We start from the raw sequence: 16,899 nt of genomic DNA, 5'->3' as shown, positions 1-16,899 counted from the left end.
CATGCATGCTCGTATGCAAGCACACATGCATGCTCGTATGCAGGCACACATGCATGCTTGTATGCAAGCATGCATGCATGCTCATATGCAGGCACACATGCATGCTTGTATGCAGGCACACATGCATGCTCGTATGCAAGCACACATGCATGCTTGTATGCAAGCATGCATGCATGCTTGTATGCAAGCACGCATGCATGCTCGTATGCAAGCACACATGCATGCTTGTATGCAAGCACGCATGCATGCTCGTATGCAAGCACGCATGCATGCTCGTATGCAAGCACACATGCATGCTTGTATGCAAGCACACATGCATGCTCGTATGCAGGCACACATGCATGCTTGTATGCAAGCACGCATGCATGCTCGTATGCAAGCACACATGCATGCTTGTATGCAAGCACGCATGCATGCTCATATGCAAGCACACATGCATGCTCGTATGCAAGCACACATGCATGCTTGTATGCAAGCACGCATGTATGCTCATATGCAAGCACACATGCATGCTCGTATGCAAGCACACATGCATGCTTGTATGCAAGCACGCATGCATGCTCATATGCAAGCACACATGCATGCTCATATGCAAGCACACATGCATGCTCATATGCAAGCACACATGCATGCTCGTATGCAAGCACGCATGTATGCTCATATGCAAGCACACATGCATGCTCATATGCAAGCACACATGCATGCTTGTATGCAAGCACGCATGCATGCTCGTATGCAAGCATGCATGCATGCTCATATGCAAGCACACATGCATGCTTGTATGCAAGCACACATGCATGCTCATATGCAAGCACACATGCATGCTTGTATGCAAGCACGCATGCATGCTCATATGCAAGCACACATGCATGCTCATATGCAAGCACACATGCATGCTCGTATGCAAGCACGCATGTATGCTCATATGCAAGCACACATGCATGCTCATATGCAAGCACACATGCATGCTTGTATGCAAGCATGCATGCATGCTCGTATGCAAGCACACATGCATGCTTGTATGCAGGCACACATGCATGATTGTATGCAAGCACACATGCATGCTTGTATGCAAGCACACATGCATGCTCATATGCAAGCACACATGCATGCTTGTATGCAAGCACGCATGCATGCTCATATGCAAGCACTCATGCATGCTCATATGCAAGCACACATGCATGCTTGTATGCAAGCACGCATGCATGCTCGTATGCAAGCACACATGCATGCTTGTATGCAGGCACACATGCATGCTTGTATGCAGGCACACATGCATGCTTGTATGCAGGCACACATGCATGCTTGTATGCAGGCACACATGCATGCTTGTATGCAGGCACACATGCATGCTTGTATGCAGGCACACATGCATGCTCATATGCAAGCACACATGCATGCTTGTATGCAAGCACACATGCATGCTCGTATGCAAGCACACATGCATGCTCATATGCAAGCACACATGCATGCTTGTATGCAAGCACACATGCATGCTTATATGCAAGCACACATGCATGCTTGTATGTATGTACACATATGTGCCGTTGCTAATTTGGATTGACTCTGCTACATACTCTGCACAGCAGTAATTCTGCAGACATTATTACTGTATGATATAAAAGAAATACCATTACTGTAGTGATGGAACTTTTTAAGTAACAAAAAATTTCTAAAATATCTTGTCTTAGTAACAAAATACAAAATACTTCATACTAAATTTCAGTTATTACAGTACAATATACTGTACTACAGTACAATATACTGTACTACAGTACTACAGGAGCCAAATACTAGCATAAAACACAAAAAAAATTGAAGCTCTATCTACCGCACAAAAAAATATTTTTTTTTTATAATGTACACTAAGAGGTTCACTTTTGTCCATCATATTTCAAGCTTAAACCTATAGAAATACACACTGTATATTTTGGGCATTATACTCACCAAACATTAACAGGGCATCATCATTTATTACAGGTTTCACATAGTCACTGCTCTCCCATTTTACATTCTCCTCGGTAAATAAAATTTCAGGTGACGGACGTTTCTGCCTTATGTAATTAACCAGCTTAATATAACCAATTTGATCCAGATTAAACCTGCACACAAATGCAACACAGTCAAAGCCATGAGCATCAATCATATGAGCAAATGCGAGCTGAACTGATGGTAATACATTATCGCAAAATAGGCATATTGTTTTTCCACTTATTGCTTCCTCCATTTCTTGCCAGTCTTCCTCATTATCAGAATCTGAAGTATCATCCTCGCATTCTATTCGTTCTGGGCGCGAGGTGTCAGCATGTGCGACTTTCCTTACTCCTGCAGTCCTGGCAGCTGGCTGGACTTCGCCACCATCGTCCTCTAATGACGGCATATCATCAGAGTCCGACATTGCATGGACTTTATCTCTGGTGCCAAGAACAAAGAATAAGTATAATTGTACTATCAGTGAATATTTATTCAGCGAGTCTTTCAGTAACAACAATGAAAAAATAAATAATATGACATTACACAACTTCATTAAAATAGGGAACAAACCACGGGACAGATGAGGGTTTAACCCTTTGACTGTTTCGGCCGTACATAGTATACATCTTACAAGCCAGTGTTTCGGACGTATATACTGTATACTCAATAATTCTAGCGGCTTCAAATCAAGCAGGAGAAAGCTGGTAGGCCCACATGTGAAAGAATGGGTCTGTGTGGTCAGTGTGTACTGTATAAAAAAAAATCCTGCAGCAAGCAGTGCATAATGAGAGGAAAAAAACTTCGACCATGTTTTTGGATTAAAACACCGACTTTGGGGTGTATTTTCCTATAGTATTGATAGTTGAATTCTCGTTTTCTTGGTCGCATTTGATAGAATGGAAAACATATTACAGAAATAGAGATGATTTTGATTAGTTTGACGATGAAAAAGACCTTGAAATTGAGCTCAAAGTAGCGGAAATGGTCGATTTTTACCAATCTTCAAGAGGAAGCAAATCACACCACACGTCCAATACATGTCAACTGGGGAGTCTAATATTCTTTCACTAGTGCACTGATATTATTTATACCTTTTTTACAATAATGCAGTAGTCTGCATAATAGTAAATTTTTTATTTTTTGTGTGAAAAAAAAATCAAAATAGAAAGCAAGAGTAATATAAGAGGGGCCTGGAGACATGACTAATGAACAGAGGATATGTTACTTTAGTGCCAAGAATGTCTGCATTGTTTATTCTGGACCCTATTTTGAAATTGGTATCTTTTTTAATTTGCGTAAAATTGGCCAAATTGCTGATTTCTGACCACTTTATTGGGTAGTTGAAATTGGTAAATGGGCAGTTTCTTAAGAACATAAGAAAGAAGGAACACTGCAGCAGGCCTACTGGCCCATGTGAGGCAGGTCCAAGTCACCTACCAGCTTAAGCCAATGCCTCAACCTAGTCAGGTCAGGTCAGGTCACATTCACTTAAGGAACACAGCAACTGACCTAGTATTATTATTATTATTATTATAATAAAAAAGATACGCTAAACCACAAGGGCTATACAGCACTGCAGGGCAGGAAGGAAGCGAGGGTATCAGGTGGCAAAAGGGAGAGGGATGAGTAGTAGGTTATGGAGAACAGCGGGGCAGTGGATAGCGAAAGGGTAGAGGGTAGCAAAAGATTGAGGTAGAAAGAGCTAAGGGGAGTGCAAAAGGTATCATCATCAGAGTTTGTGGAGTAAATCAGTCATTGTCAAGAAGTCAATGAGACTATGGAGGGTCCATCAATGGATTAAAGGAGGGTCCATCAGCAAGAAGGGAAGGTAAAGAAAGAGTAGGAGAGCGGAGACGACATTGGAGGTAAATTCTGTGTGCTCATTGATAGAGAGGGCAGTCTAACAGAATGTGGCTAATCAATACTAGAACCTGACACTTCTCACAGAGAGGAACAGGGTGCCTGTCCATGAGATACCCATGAGTAAGACGAGTATGGCCAATGTGAAGACGGGAGAGAGTAGTCTCCCAACCTCGACACTGATGACAAGAAGACGGCCAGTTCCTATACTCGGTTTAATAGACTGAAGTTTGTTACCGAGTAGAGTTGACCAACGTTGTTGCCAACGGGTGTGAAGGTGGGTAGCTATTACAGCAAAATGGTCCGTAAATGGAACACCTCTATATGAAACGGGTAGGTCATGTACTGCTGACCGCGCAGCAGTGTCTGCCTGTTCATTGCCCTGTACGTCAACATGACCAGGGACCCAACAAAAAACAATATCTTTATGCTTGGTAGAGATACGGTGTAGCCAAAGTTGGATACAGAGGACTAGGGGGTGAGATGTATCAAATTTTTGTATAGCCTGTAGAGCACTAAGGGAGTCTGAGACAACCACAAATGATGACACAGGCATAGATGCAATATGGATAAGTATTGCAAGAATGGCATACAATTCAGCTGTAAAAATGCTAGCCAAGGATAGTAAATGTCCTCGCACGACACTGTCCGGAAACACTGCTGCGAATCCGACGCCATCAGAAGACTTAGAGCCATCTGTGTACACTGCGATGGCATGAGAATGAGAGCGGAAGTGGTCAAGAAAAAGAGAGCAGGAAGCTACCGTAGGCAGTTGGGCTTTCGTGCAAGGGAGTGAGAAAGAACAGACTTGGACAGCTGGAACTTCCCAGGGGGCAAAGAAAAGTAAGATGCTACATGAACATAGAAAGGTGGTAACTGAAGGGAAGACAAGAGCGAATGTAGTTGAAGAGAAAAGGGACGGAGCAAACAGGGGCGACGAACAAATAAAGAATGTCTGCTAACATCGGTGACTATTCTATATATGGAAGGATTGCGGAGATCATGAGAGCAAATGCAATGGGCATCACGGCGATCAGACAAGGATGGAACACTCGCTTCTGCATAGAGGCTCTCAACAGCGGAAGAGCGAAAAGCACCAAGGCACAAACGTAATCCCTGGTGATGGATGGGATTAAGGCTCGAGAGAGTAGCAGGAGAGGCCGCTGAATAGATCTGATCACCATAATCGAGTTTTGATAAAATGAGGGCTGAATGTAGATGAAGGAGAGTTCGACGATCAGCTCCCCATGAAAGATGAGCAAGGGTTTTAAGAAGGTTCAGCCGGCTGTGACAAGTTGCCTTCAGAGAGGTAATGTGAGGTTTCCAGGATAACCTACGGTCAAAGAGAAGGCCTAGAAACCTGACTGTATCACGTTCAGGGATACGTGAGCCATAGAGGTACAAAGGATGATCGGAGATGGCAGAGCGTCTAGTGAAAGTAATTTGGCGAGTTTTAGCACTGGAAAATTTAAACCCATGCGTGGTGGCCCAATTGGAAACACGGTCGACCGCATGCTGGAGAGAAACTGTAATGAGATGACAGTCGGCGCCTGCACAAGCTATAGCGAAGTCATCAACATAGAGTGATGACCAAATATTGGATGGAAGACTAGAGACCAAATCATTGATAGCAAGGAGAAAAAGTGTTGTGCTCAGAACACATCCCTGGGGGGGACACCTTCAGCTTGGACAAAGTCCGGGGAGCGCACATTATTAACCCGAACACGAAAATGTCTGTCAGTTAAAAAGTTCTTAAGGAAGGATGGTAGATTGCCTCGGAGGCCTACGGAGTGAGCTTGGGCCAAAATATTTTACCTCCATGTTGTATCATATGCCTTCTCGAGGTCAAAAAATATGGCAATAACTGAGTGGTTATTCGCAAAGGCATTACGAACATACGTATCCAAGCACAGTAAGGGGTCTATGGTAGAACGGCTCTTACAAAAGCCATATTGACTAGTGGAGAGAAGAGACTGTTATGTGTCTCTAAATACCACATTAAACGTCGATTTACCAGAAGTTCCATCACTTTGCAAACTGCACTGGTAAGAGCAATGGGATGATAGTGGGAGGCATCATGTCCCGTAGTACCCGATTTGTGGAAAGGGAGAACAATGGCAGATTTCCACAGCTGGGGGAGAACTCCTTATGACCAAATAAGATTGAAGAAGTGTAAGAGGCCTACAAGAGCTGACTGATGTAGATGTTGTAACATCTGAATATGAATGTCGTCAGGCCCAGCTGCCGATGATCGGCAAGCTGAGTGTGTTGCCTCCAGTTCCTGAAGTGTAAAAGGCACATTATACTGTTCTTCTCTGAGAGAAGAAAAGTCCAAGGGTACTATCTCTCTGGCAGACTTTGAGGAAAGAAACGAGGGGCATAGATGGAGCCCCCGGGAAATACGGACCAGACGAGTGCCAATTTTAATGGCAACGTCAAGAGGGTTTGCTATATCAACACCGGCGACCCGTAGAATACGAGCCGGGTCAGGAGAGTATTTACCACTCAATTTCCTCACTTTTTTCCAGACTGCACTCATAGAGGAAGCAGAGGTGATGGTGGAAACATAATCTCGCCAGCAAGTGCGTTTAGCATCACGGATGACACGGCGAGCGACCACACGCTTCTGCTTAAAATCAAGAAGTCTCTCATCGGTTCTATTGTACCAGTACCTGCCCCATGCAGCATGTTTCAAACGTACTGCACGAGCACAAGCAGGAGACCACCAAGGCACGCACTTCTGAGAATGCCTGCCTGAGGTTTGGGGTATAGAATGAGAAGCTGCAGTTAAAACTGACGTCGAGAAGAGGTGTAGGAGCTCATCAATGGAGGATGAAGAAGGAACCTCACTAAAAGCAGTGAGTTGCGAGTATAGGTCCCAATTTGCCCGATCAAATTGCCAGCGAGGGTTACGAAAAAGTGGTGAATATGAAGGAGAAGTAAGAATGATCACTGTCATGTAAGTCCGGTAGAACAGACCAGGTGAAGTCTAGTGCAGTGGAGGAAGAGCAGACCAACAGATCGATGCAAGAGAGAGTATGAGTACGAGGATCAAAATGGGTGGGAGTACCAGTATTTAAAACATGGAGGGGGTGAGAGGCGAGAAAAACCTCCAACTGGATGCCACGTGAGTCATAATGAGACCCCCCCCCAGAGGAAACGGTGGGCATTAAAATTGCCAAGTAACAGAAGTGGTGGTGGTGGTAAGGATGAAACAAGAAAGGCAAAATCTGGGATAGAAAATGCCCGAGAAGAAGAGAGATATAAAGAACATATTGTAAACCACTTATTCAAGTGGATACGGGCTGCAGTGTAATGCAGCGAGTTATGAACAAATAGTTGACAGTACGGAATATCATTGCGTAGAAGAAGGGCACTTTCATTAAAGGTCCCATCTGAGAAAGGATCCGAAGAATACAATAAATTATAGCTTGAGATAGGTTGGAAAACAGCTGAGTGTAATTTAGGTTCTTGTAAGCAAACACCAACAGAGGAAAACCTGGAAAGCAACATCTGAAGCTCACCCTGATTACCCCTGAGGCCGCAGATATACCACTGTAAATAGGCCATGATTGGCAACGAGGAAAATACCAGGAATCCGTAGGCAAGGGCACCTACGGACTAGAGGGGTTAGAAAAGTCTATGTGCGGTGGCATCGGAAGACGTTCAAGCAGCGAAGGAACGGAGCGTTGCAAAGAATGGAGTTGTGGAGATGGAGGAGAGGGAAGAGAAGGAACAGGAGGTGGATCAGTGTCCATTGAAGGTTTAGTCTCTGCAATATATTCTGAAATAGCGTCAAGTGTTTCTGAATTCAAAGACGTTGTATGGGAGACAATATTGGAGATAGAAGGAGGAGGGTGAGTAAAGATTGGGACAGTAATGGACTGTACTAAAGTAGGGGGGAACGAAAGCATGTTGGGAACTGAAGAAGAAGTGTGGGAGGGGACAGAAGAGGCAGAAACCTAGGAGGCGGCGGAAGGAGAGACTTGGGAGGGAGGCACAGAACAAGGAGGGGGTGAACCTCCACACTAATAGAGCCAGTGAGAGGGGAAGAACCAGGTAGAGACTGGAAAGGTAAAATGTGGGGGCAGAAGAAGGGAAGGAAGGGGGCAAAGAAGATTTGAGCAAAGGGGATTTTTTGGACTTCTGAGAAGTAGAGGGGCGACTGGTAGAAGGTGTCGTACGAGATCTTGTCCATACTGGGCCTTGTGAGTGAGAACTCGAAGATGTCAGAACAGACTGAAATGTTGAAGTAGGGACGTCTGAGCCCAGGACAGTAAAAGAATTAGATACAGGAGTGACTATGGGAGGGGTAACAACAGAGGAGGCTGCAGAAGATGGGACCCCAGAAGTGGGGGGACGTTTTGAAACACGAGAATAAGAAACACGGGGCAGTCTCCCCTGGAGGCGGAGATGAGAAACTGCCATAGCATAGGGGAGACCTTCTGCCTCTTTGAGGCAATGGATTTCACGCTCATTTAAGTAGACCTGGCAACGGCGAACGTACGAAGGGCGAGCCTCATGACAATTAAGGCAAGAGAGAGGTCGACTGCAAGATATCAGAATGGTCGTCGGCACCACAGACTGGGCATTCGGCTATAGATCTGCAATATTTCGCTGGGTTACCAAATCACCAGCAATTTCTACACTGTTGCGGTGTAGGGATCACCTTTCGAACTTGTAACCGATGTCCTGCTACATAAACAGAGGACGGGAGTTCACGGCTGTCAAAAGTTAATCGAGCCACATTGCAAGGGTATCATCTCCGCCCGCAGGCAGGAAGGACATAAGTGTCTACCTTGAGGATTGGGAGATCTTGGAGTTCCAGCTGTTCAAGAATGTCATTTCCACATGCCTGAAAATTCTGTTGGGCTATGGTATGGGGCAGAATGACAGTACCACTACAAGAATTGAGGGAATGATGTTTTTCGATAGTGACAGGAATAGTATCAATATGTGAAAGAAGAGAAAGATCATGAGCTTGGGTAGCATTCTGAACAGTGATGATGCACATACCGCTCTTCAGAGCATGGAAGGAAATATCTCTACCAACATGGCGGAGGAGCACCTTGCCAATACTATGGTCAAAAAGATAGGCAATAGAGGAAGTCGGTCGTAAAGAATTTAGTCCATTGTGCATTCCGAAACTGAGCATGGAAAGGGAGTGCTTGATGTGTTGATCTTTTCTGAGAAGAACGTTGTGGTGGTGAAGCATCATCATCAGGCAATTGTCGTTGGCATTTAGGAGTGGGACCGGAGTTGGTCCGATGTGAAACTGGCTGGCGATTCGAAAATTGCCGCACCGTAGAGGGAGAAGCCGGAAGCATAGTCAAAGGAAAGTGGAGGTCAGATAAATCGAAGGAGTCATTCGAAACCCTGGTATCTGAAGCGGGTGAGGAAACAGCACCAGCAAGAGGTACAGGGGCAGCAGGAGTGTCCAAAGAGTGGTCAAAAAATGAGGCAGGGTCAGAATGGGGTGCGGTATCAAGAAGGGGCCCGAGGGTAGCAGGTTCATGGACTGGGTTCTCCATGGTTAGGTTACTTTTTTCTTTTTTTTTTTAAGAAAAAAATGGAAATAAAATAAAAATAAAAAAAGAATAAAAAAAGGGGGAGCGGGGAGGAATAGTTCCCAGGAGGAATGAAAGGGCCGGAAATCTCCCTCCGCACCCAAGAGGACCTCAGCACCACAAGTAGCGCAGATGCAGCATGGAACTCATGCCATACCCTACCCTTCATGCCAGTAAACTAGCAATCCGGGATAGCAACCTTACATCTGCCGAGCTACCTCGGTGGACAGAAGAGAGGGCGGCCGGATATCCGCCACAAAGCATACCTCCTTCGGCCACCACCCCTGGAATCCGAAAGGTGGCTTCCAGAGATACACCCATTGCCCGAAAGACACCCAAAGCCACCCTCCGGGATACCGGAGAGGGATCGGGACATCCCCAGGTGATCCAGATTCCACAGCAAACTACGCCACCGCCACGAACCTCAACGGAATGGGATGGACCCCGGTACCCTTTCCCCCACCTAGGAACTAGCACGCCTGTAGGAAAAATCCCAAAGGCCAAAAAGAGGGAGGACAAAAGAGAGGGGTGGGAGGGAGGAGGAGGAAAGGAAAAAGGGGAGGATGGGGAGGATTGGATAGGGAAGGGGGGATTGGGGGGTAATTAGGTTCGGTCTGAGGAAGGAGACCGACAGGTCTAATTCCTCAGACCAAGAGCCTCTTCACCACACCAAGGAGCCCCCCTTGAAGAGGTGTCTTGGTTTCAGATTACTGCTAGCCAGAACTCCTAAATTTTTTTCGCAATCCGTAATATTAAGATCTACATTATTTAGTTTATATGTGGCATGATTATTTTGTGGCATGGTTATCTGTACTCAATTGATAGAAAAATTGGAGTTCTAAAGAAATAGCTATGAGTTTGGTCGACTGGAACAATGGAATTGGCCGAAAATAGGGCTTAAAGTTGGCGAAATTGCCAATGCGTGTATATCGCCGAGATCGCTAACTCCGCAGGAGCATAATTCCGTAAGTTTTTGATCAAATTTTGTACTTTTGGTGGCATTACCATCGGGAAAAAGATTCTCTATCATTTCACAAGAATTTTTTTTTTTTTTTAAATTTTTCGACACCAAAAGACACTTCAGGATTTGGGGTTGCGACAGTCAAAGGGTTAAACCCATGGCGAGCGAGTCCAAGAACAAATCATGGAATGGATGGGGGTTTAAACCCATGGTGAGTGAGTCCAGGAACAAACCATGAAACAGATAGGGGTTTAAACCCATGGTGAGTGAATCCAGGAACAAACCATGGAACAGATGGGTGTTTAAACCCATGATGAATGAGTCCAGGAACACATAAGTACAATGATCATAAATAGTAACATATGTGTAAATTACCCACAGGATAATTTAAAAAAAGTCAAACAAATTGACTTATTTCTGCTGTGGTCCTTGTTATATCTTATTATTTAAAGCCCAGCTGTAAGTTACAGTAGCAATCAATCATGATTTTAACCATAAAAATTAAAACAGGTAAGATGCAAAATAACCCCAGGTAAAGTTAACTGATAGTTCTAGGCTTTTCATGTTGCAATCAACACATCATCAGGAACTTGCAATGTTGCAGAAACAGAGCAGGAAATTCAGAAAGATCTGTTCCTGGATTTCCTCCTCTATTTCTGCAACACTGCAAGCTCCTGATGATGTCTTGATTGCAACACAAAAGGCCTAGAACTATCATTCAACTCACCCAGCAGATATTTTCCATCTTCAGTCGCTGTTTCACGATTATTGCTTAAAACAGTTAAGTAACTCAAACTATGTAAAGATCAGTTACATTATGACCACAAAGTTAGGTGCGCTAAAGTCTGTTAGTTTAACGTGTTTATTATGCACCCCATACCCATCCTGTGGACAGTAGTCAAAAGATTACAGAGGTACATAATGGGTCCAGGGACTGGACCCCAAAGTTATGATAGCTGAACAAGTTACAAAGGTAATGAACTCCAGGTAGATCTGGTCACAATCATGGCAAGTTACAAAGGTAATGAATCATCCTCACTCCTATACATGGTTACAGTCATGAACAAATTACAAAGTAATGAGCCACTGACACGTCCATACCTGGTCACAATTGTAATGGGTTATAAATACAAATATTAAGTGGGTCATACACCCACACGAGCACACACACACACATACACACACGAGGGCGCACGCACACACATGCACACGAGCATACAAACATATACAAACACACAAGCGCACGTGCGCACACACACACACGCACACACACACACACACACGCACGCACGCACGCGCGCACACACACACACACACACACACACACACACACACACACACACACACACACACACACACATACACATGGTAATGCTTTATCTACAGCTAGCAAAGTCAGGGTATTTCTCCAGAATGGTCTGCAATATACCACTGTGGATAAAATACTTTGCCATTTCTTGAACACTTCTGAGTGAGTTGTCTCTAAATTCATTAATTTTATCACACTCCAGTACATAATGACGCAGGGTGTGACAATAGTCCATCTGGCAAAATTTACATTTCATTTGGTCTACATCTGGTGGTGGTGATTTAACCTGCCAAAGATACTTGTAACCCAGCCAGAGCCGGGCAGTAGTGACATCCAAGAGTCTGCTTATTTTGTTGGATGCACCATAGACATGTGGCTCCTCCTGCATGATAGAGTGATGATAGATGGACTCACTGGTGTCAATCTCCCTGAGTCTTAAGTCAATAAAATTCATTTGAAGTTCTTTTCGTATTATTGTTCTCAAACTACTACCTGACAAGCCAAGATTGTAATCTACCCCCTCTTTGAAAGCATACAGCTTAGCCAATTTATCAGTTCTATCATGCATCTGAAGACCAATGTGAGATGGAATCCACAGCATGTGCACTCTGACTCCACTGTCCACAATCCTACCATACCTGTGTCTGGCTTCTGACACAAGCATGCAACAATTTATACTTAATAAGTTGAGAGCATTTATGGATGACAGAGAATCAGTTACAATTAAACTGTCAATCTTTGATACATAGATGCATTTCAGTGCAAGGAGTATGGCAAACAGTTCTGTCTGAAGGGTAGAGGCCCAGTTATTGATGCGTGCTCCAATTTATTTATGAGAGCCATCACTGTATGCACTAAACCCGTAGGATCATACACCACCTGTGGGGGGGGGATGAGGAAGGTATTCAGGCTTAATTCAGGGAACCGGAGCACAGATCGAATTCCCTAGATCAAGAGCCCCTCAAGGGGCCTTCCAAGAGAATACTTCCTTTGGATTATTAACCCAGAGGGTTAGTAACCCAGGATAACCCAATAGAGTCAGGCTGTCATCGAGGACTGTCTGGCTTATTTCCGACGTGGTTCTTAAATCCCCTCCCCCAGGATGCGACCCACAAGCCACTTAACACCTAGGTACCTTACCTACTTACTGCCAGCTGAACAGGGACAGTAGGTGTAAGGCGACCAACACCCAGGTACCTACTTGCTGCTAGGTGAACAGGAACAGCAGGTGTAAGGTGACTAACACCCAGGTACCTACTTGCTGCTAGGTGAACAGGAACAGCAGGTGTAAGGTGACCAACACCCAGGTACCTACTTGCTGCTAGGTGAACAGGAACAGCAGGTGTAAGGTGACTAACACCCAGGTACCTACTTGCTGCTAGGTGAACAGGAACAGCAGGTGTAAGGTGACTAAAACCCAGGTACCTACTTGCTGCTAGGTGAACAGGAACAGCAGGTGTAAGGTGACTAACACCCAGGTACCTACTTGCTGCTAGGTGAACAGGAACAGCAGGTGTAAGGTGACCAACACCCAGGTACCTACTTGCTGCTAGGTGAACAGGAACAGTAGGTGTAAGGTGACTAACACCCAGGTACCTACTTGCTGCTAGGTGAACAGGAACAGCAGGTGTAAGGTGACTAACACCCAGGTACCTACTTGCTGCTAGGTGAACAGGAACAGCAGGTGTAAGGTGACTAACACCCAGGTACCTACTTGCTGCTAGGTGAACAGGAACAGCAGGTGTAAGGAAACATGCTCAGTATTTTCACTCGTGCCGGGAATCAAACCCCGGTGCAGCAGAATGTGAGCTACTGGAGCTACCTTCCCTTCCCTCGGTTCGAATCTCAGTGAGTCCCATAACCCCCTAAGGCACTTTACGACCCCCCTACGGGTTTAACACTCCCCCAACTCCCTGAAATAAATACAATTAACAACTAAGAAGCGGCCAACACGTGTGATGGAGCTGCCAATGTTGACGTTCTTGTAAGATAATCCACTTGAACACCACCACCACCACCACACTTCTTATGCTGTATTATATCAAGTATTATTATTAATAATTTATTATTATTATTATTATTATTATTATTATTATTATTATTATTATTATTAGTGAATAAAAATATTATGACTATATACATTTGTGTTGATTTTTTATAATAATGTTGACGTTCTTGTAATTATTATTATAATCAAGGGGGAAGCGCTAAACCTGGAGGATTATACAGCGCCTGTGGGGGGGGATGTGGAAGGCATTCAGGCTTAATTCGGGGAACTGGAGCACAGATCCAATTCCCTAAATCAAGAGCCCCTCACCAACATCAAGGAACCTTCCTTGAGGGGACGTTCTTGTAAGATAATCCACTTGAAGACGACCTCCACCATCACCACACTTCTTATGCTGTATTATATCAAGTATTATTATTAATAATTTATTATTATTATTATTATTATTATTATTATTATTATTATTATTATTATTATTATTATTATTATTAGTGAATAAAAATATTATGACTATATACATTTGTGTTGATTTTTTATAATAATGTTGACGTTCTTGTAAGATAATCCACTTGAAGACGACCTCCACCACCACCACACTTATTATGCTGTATTATATCAAGTATTATTATTAATAATTTATTATTATTATTATTATTAGTGAATAAAAATATTATGACTAAATACATTTGTGTTGATTTTTTATAATATTGTTGACGTTCTTGTAGGATAATCCACTTGAAGACGACCTCCACCACCACCACACTTCTTATGCTGTATTATATCAAGTATTATTATTAATAATTTATTATTATTATTATTATTAGTGAATAAAAATATTATGACTATATACATTTGTGTTGATTTTTTATAATAATGTTGACGTTCTTATAGGATAATCCACTTGAAGATCAACCACACCAGTCTTGATTACGGACCCTTATTTATTTATTTATTTATTAATTTGAACATGATACAGAGAAGTACAAAAGAATACAGTTAAATGCAGCATGCCAAAGCCACTTTAATGCATAGCATTACTGGCAGGTTTAAAATTAACTTAAGATTAACTAATCAATGAAGTATTCAGTGGTAAAACATTATTGTAAACAGATAACAATATTCTTCCTTGAAGCCTTTTTATCCACTTCTCCGAGGCTATACTGTATAGTCCTTGTGGCTTAGCGCTTCTGTTTGATTATAATAATAATAATCCGAGGCTATAGGTCCCACAATTTACACCAGAGGTGGACCCCATCCTATATATAAAAAAAGATAACAATTAAACATAAATGAGTATGTAGGTAAGACACATAGGCAACAGTTAGCCAACTTTATTCCGTTGCCTATGTGTCTTACTACCAACCTGTCGGTTGGTAGTAAGACACATAGGCAACAGTTAGGCAACTTTATTCCGAAACGTTTCGCCTACACAGTAGGCTTCTTCAGTCGAATACAGAAAGTAGGCAGGAACAGTAGAGAAGTGAAGACGATGTAATCAGTCCATCACCCTTGTAGTCGTAGAATTTGAGGTTGTCAGTCCCTCGGCCTGGAGAAGTTCAGTTCCATAGTCAGGAACTATCTGAAGATCAAGCGACAGTGCGAGACTTAAATACTGTCGGAAGGAGAGGTGCAGAGTAGTAGTAGTAGTGAGAATGTAACCACTGAGAGGTCAGGTCCCTCTCAGATCCAACAGTTCTCACTTGAAAGGATTGTCTAAGGCGTTTTCTGTACCAAGAGGCCATGTGTTGCAGTGTCTGACAAGATGAACATCAAAATGGTATACAATACCGACAGGTTGGTAGGTAAGACACATAGGCAACAGTTAGGCAACTTTATTCCGAAACGTTTCGCCTACACAGTAGGCTTCTTCAGTCGAATACTACTACTACTCTGCACCTCTCCTTCCGACAGTATTTAAGTCTCGCACTGTCGCTTGATCTTCAGATAGTTCCTGACTATGGAACTGAACTTCTCCAGGCCGAGGGACTGACAACCTCAAATTCTACGACTACAAGGGTGATGGACTGATTACATCGTCTTCACATCTCTACTGTTCCTGCCTATTTTCTGTATTCAACTTGTCGGTTTTTCAAACCATTCATCACAACTGTCGGACACTGCAGCATCATGGGATCTTGTAACAAAGAATTCTTCAACACTTGTTCAACCTTTGGACGAAGACCTACTTCGACTAGTGGATGGTACCACTATGACCCCGCCTCCATCTGCTTCACGTCACCTCACTACAGTATATAAGCCACGTCTACGGCCCTATGCTGTACATTCTACAAGATTGATGGACTGAACACATCGACTCCAGGTTGAGGGACTGATTACCTCATTCTCCTCCTCTCCTTACGCCTTCCTCTTTGTATTGGGCTGATGAAGCCACTGTGTGGCGAAACGTTTCCTGAATAAAGATTTCCATATGCTGCATAAGTGTCTCAATCTTCAACTTGTCGGTTTTTCAAACCATTCATCTCGACTTTAGAAGCCTACTGTGTAGGCGAAACGTTTCGGAATAAAGTTGCCTATGTGTCTTACTACCAACCTGTCGGTATTGTATACCATTTTGATGTTCAACCTGTCGGTATTGTATACCATTTTGATGTTCAACCTGTCGGTATTGTATACCATTTTGATGTTCAACCTGTCGGTATTGTATACCATTTTGATGTTCAACCTGTCGGTATTGTATACCATTTTGATGTTCATAAATGAGTAGTTTACCTGGAGTTTACCTGGAGAGAGTTTCGGGGGTCAACGCCCCCGCGGCCCGGTCTGTGACCAGGCCTCCTGGTGGATCAGCGCCTGATCAACCAGGCTGTTGCTGCTGGCTGCACGCAAACCAACGTACGAGCCACAGCCCGGCTGATCAGGAACTGTCTTTAGGTGCTTGTCCAGTGCCAGCTTGAAGACTGCCAGGGGTCTGTTGGTAATCCCCCTTATGTGTGCTGGGAGGCAGTTGAACAGTCTCGGGCCCCTGACACTTATTGTATGGTCTCTTAACGTGCTAGTGACACCCCTGCTTTTCATTGGGGGGATGGTGCATCGTCTGCCAAGTCTTTTGCTTTCGTAGTGAGTGATTTTCGTGTGCAAGTTTGGTACTAGTCCCTCTAGGATTTTCCAGGTGTATATAATCATGTATCTCTCCCTCCTGCGTTCCAGGGAATACAGGTTTAGAAACCTCAAGCGCTCCCAGTAATTGAGGTGTTTTATC

The 16,899-nt window shown here is 43.8% G+C and overlaps 1 protein-coding gene across 4 annotated transcripts in view; it reads right to left on the bottom strand.

The window, feature by feature from the left end:
- Art3 (arginine methyltransferase 3) overlaps positions 1-13,711 on the bottom strand; it is a 64,445-nt gene extending 50,734 nt beyond the window's left edge. The window contains exons 1-2 of one of the 4 annotated variants that reach the window (XM_070098441.1): positions 13,598-13,711; positions 1,948-2,414 (exon numbers count right to left, since the gene is read on the bottom strand). In XM_070098441.1, the coding sequence (XP_069954542.1) occupies positions 1,948-2,398 (451 nt within the window). In that variant the 5' untranslated portion in view covers positions 2,399-2,414; positions 13,598-13,711. Of the gene's footprint in view, positions 1-1,947; positions 2,415-13,385; positions 13,573-13,597 lie in introns of those variants that run through there. The other 3 variants (XM_070098442.1, XM_070098443.1, XM_070098440.1) reach the window with 3 other exon arrangements.
- Positions 13,712-16,899: the final 3,188 nt, after the last annotated feature.

This window comes from Cherax quadricarinatus, chromosome 62, assembly GCF_038502225.1.
Source record: "Cherax quadricarinatus isolate ZL_2023a chromosome 62, ASM3850222v1, whole genome shotgun sequence".
Classification (NCBI taxonomy): Eukaryota; Metazoa; Arthropoda; class Malacostraca; order Decapoda; family Parastacidae; genus Cherax; species Cherax quadricarinatus.
Note: the sequence above shows the minus strand (reverse complement) of the source record. Positions and strands in the feature narration are given on the sequence as shown.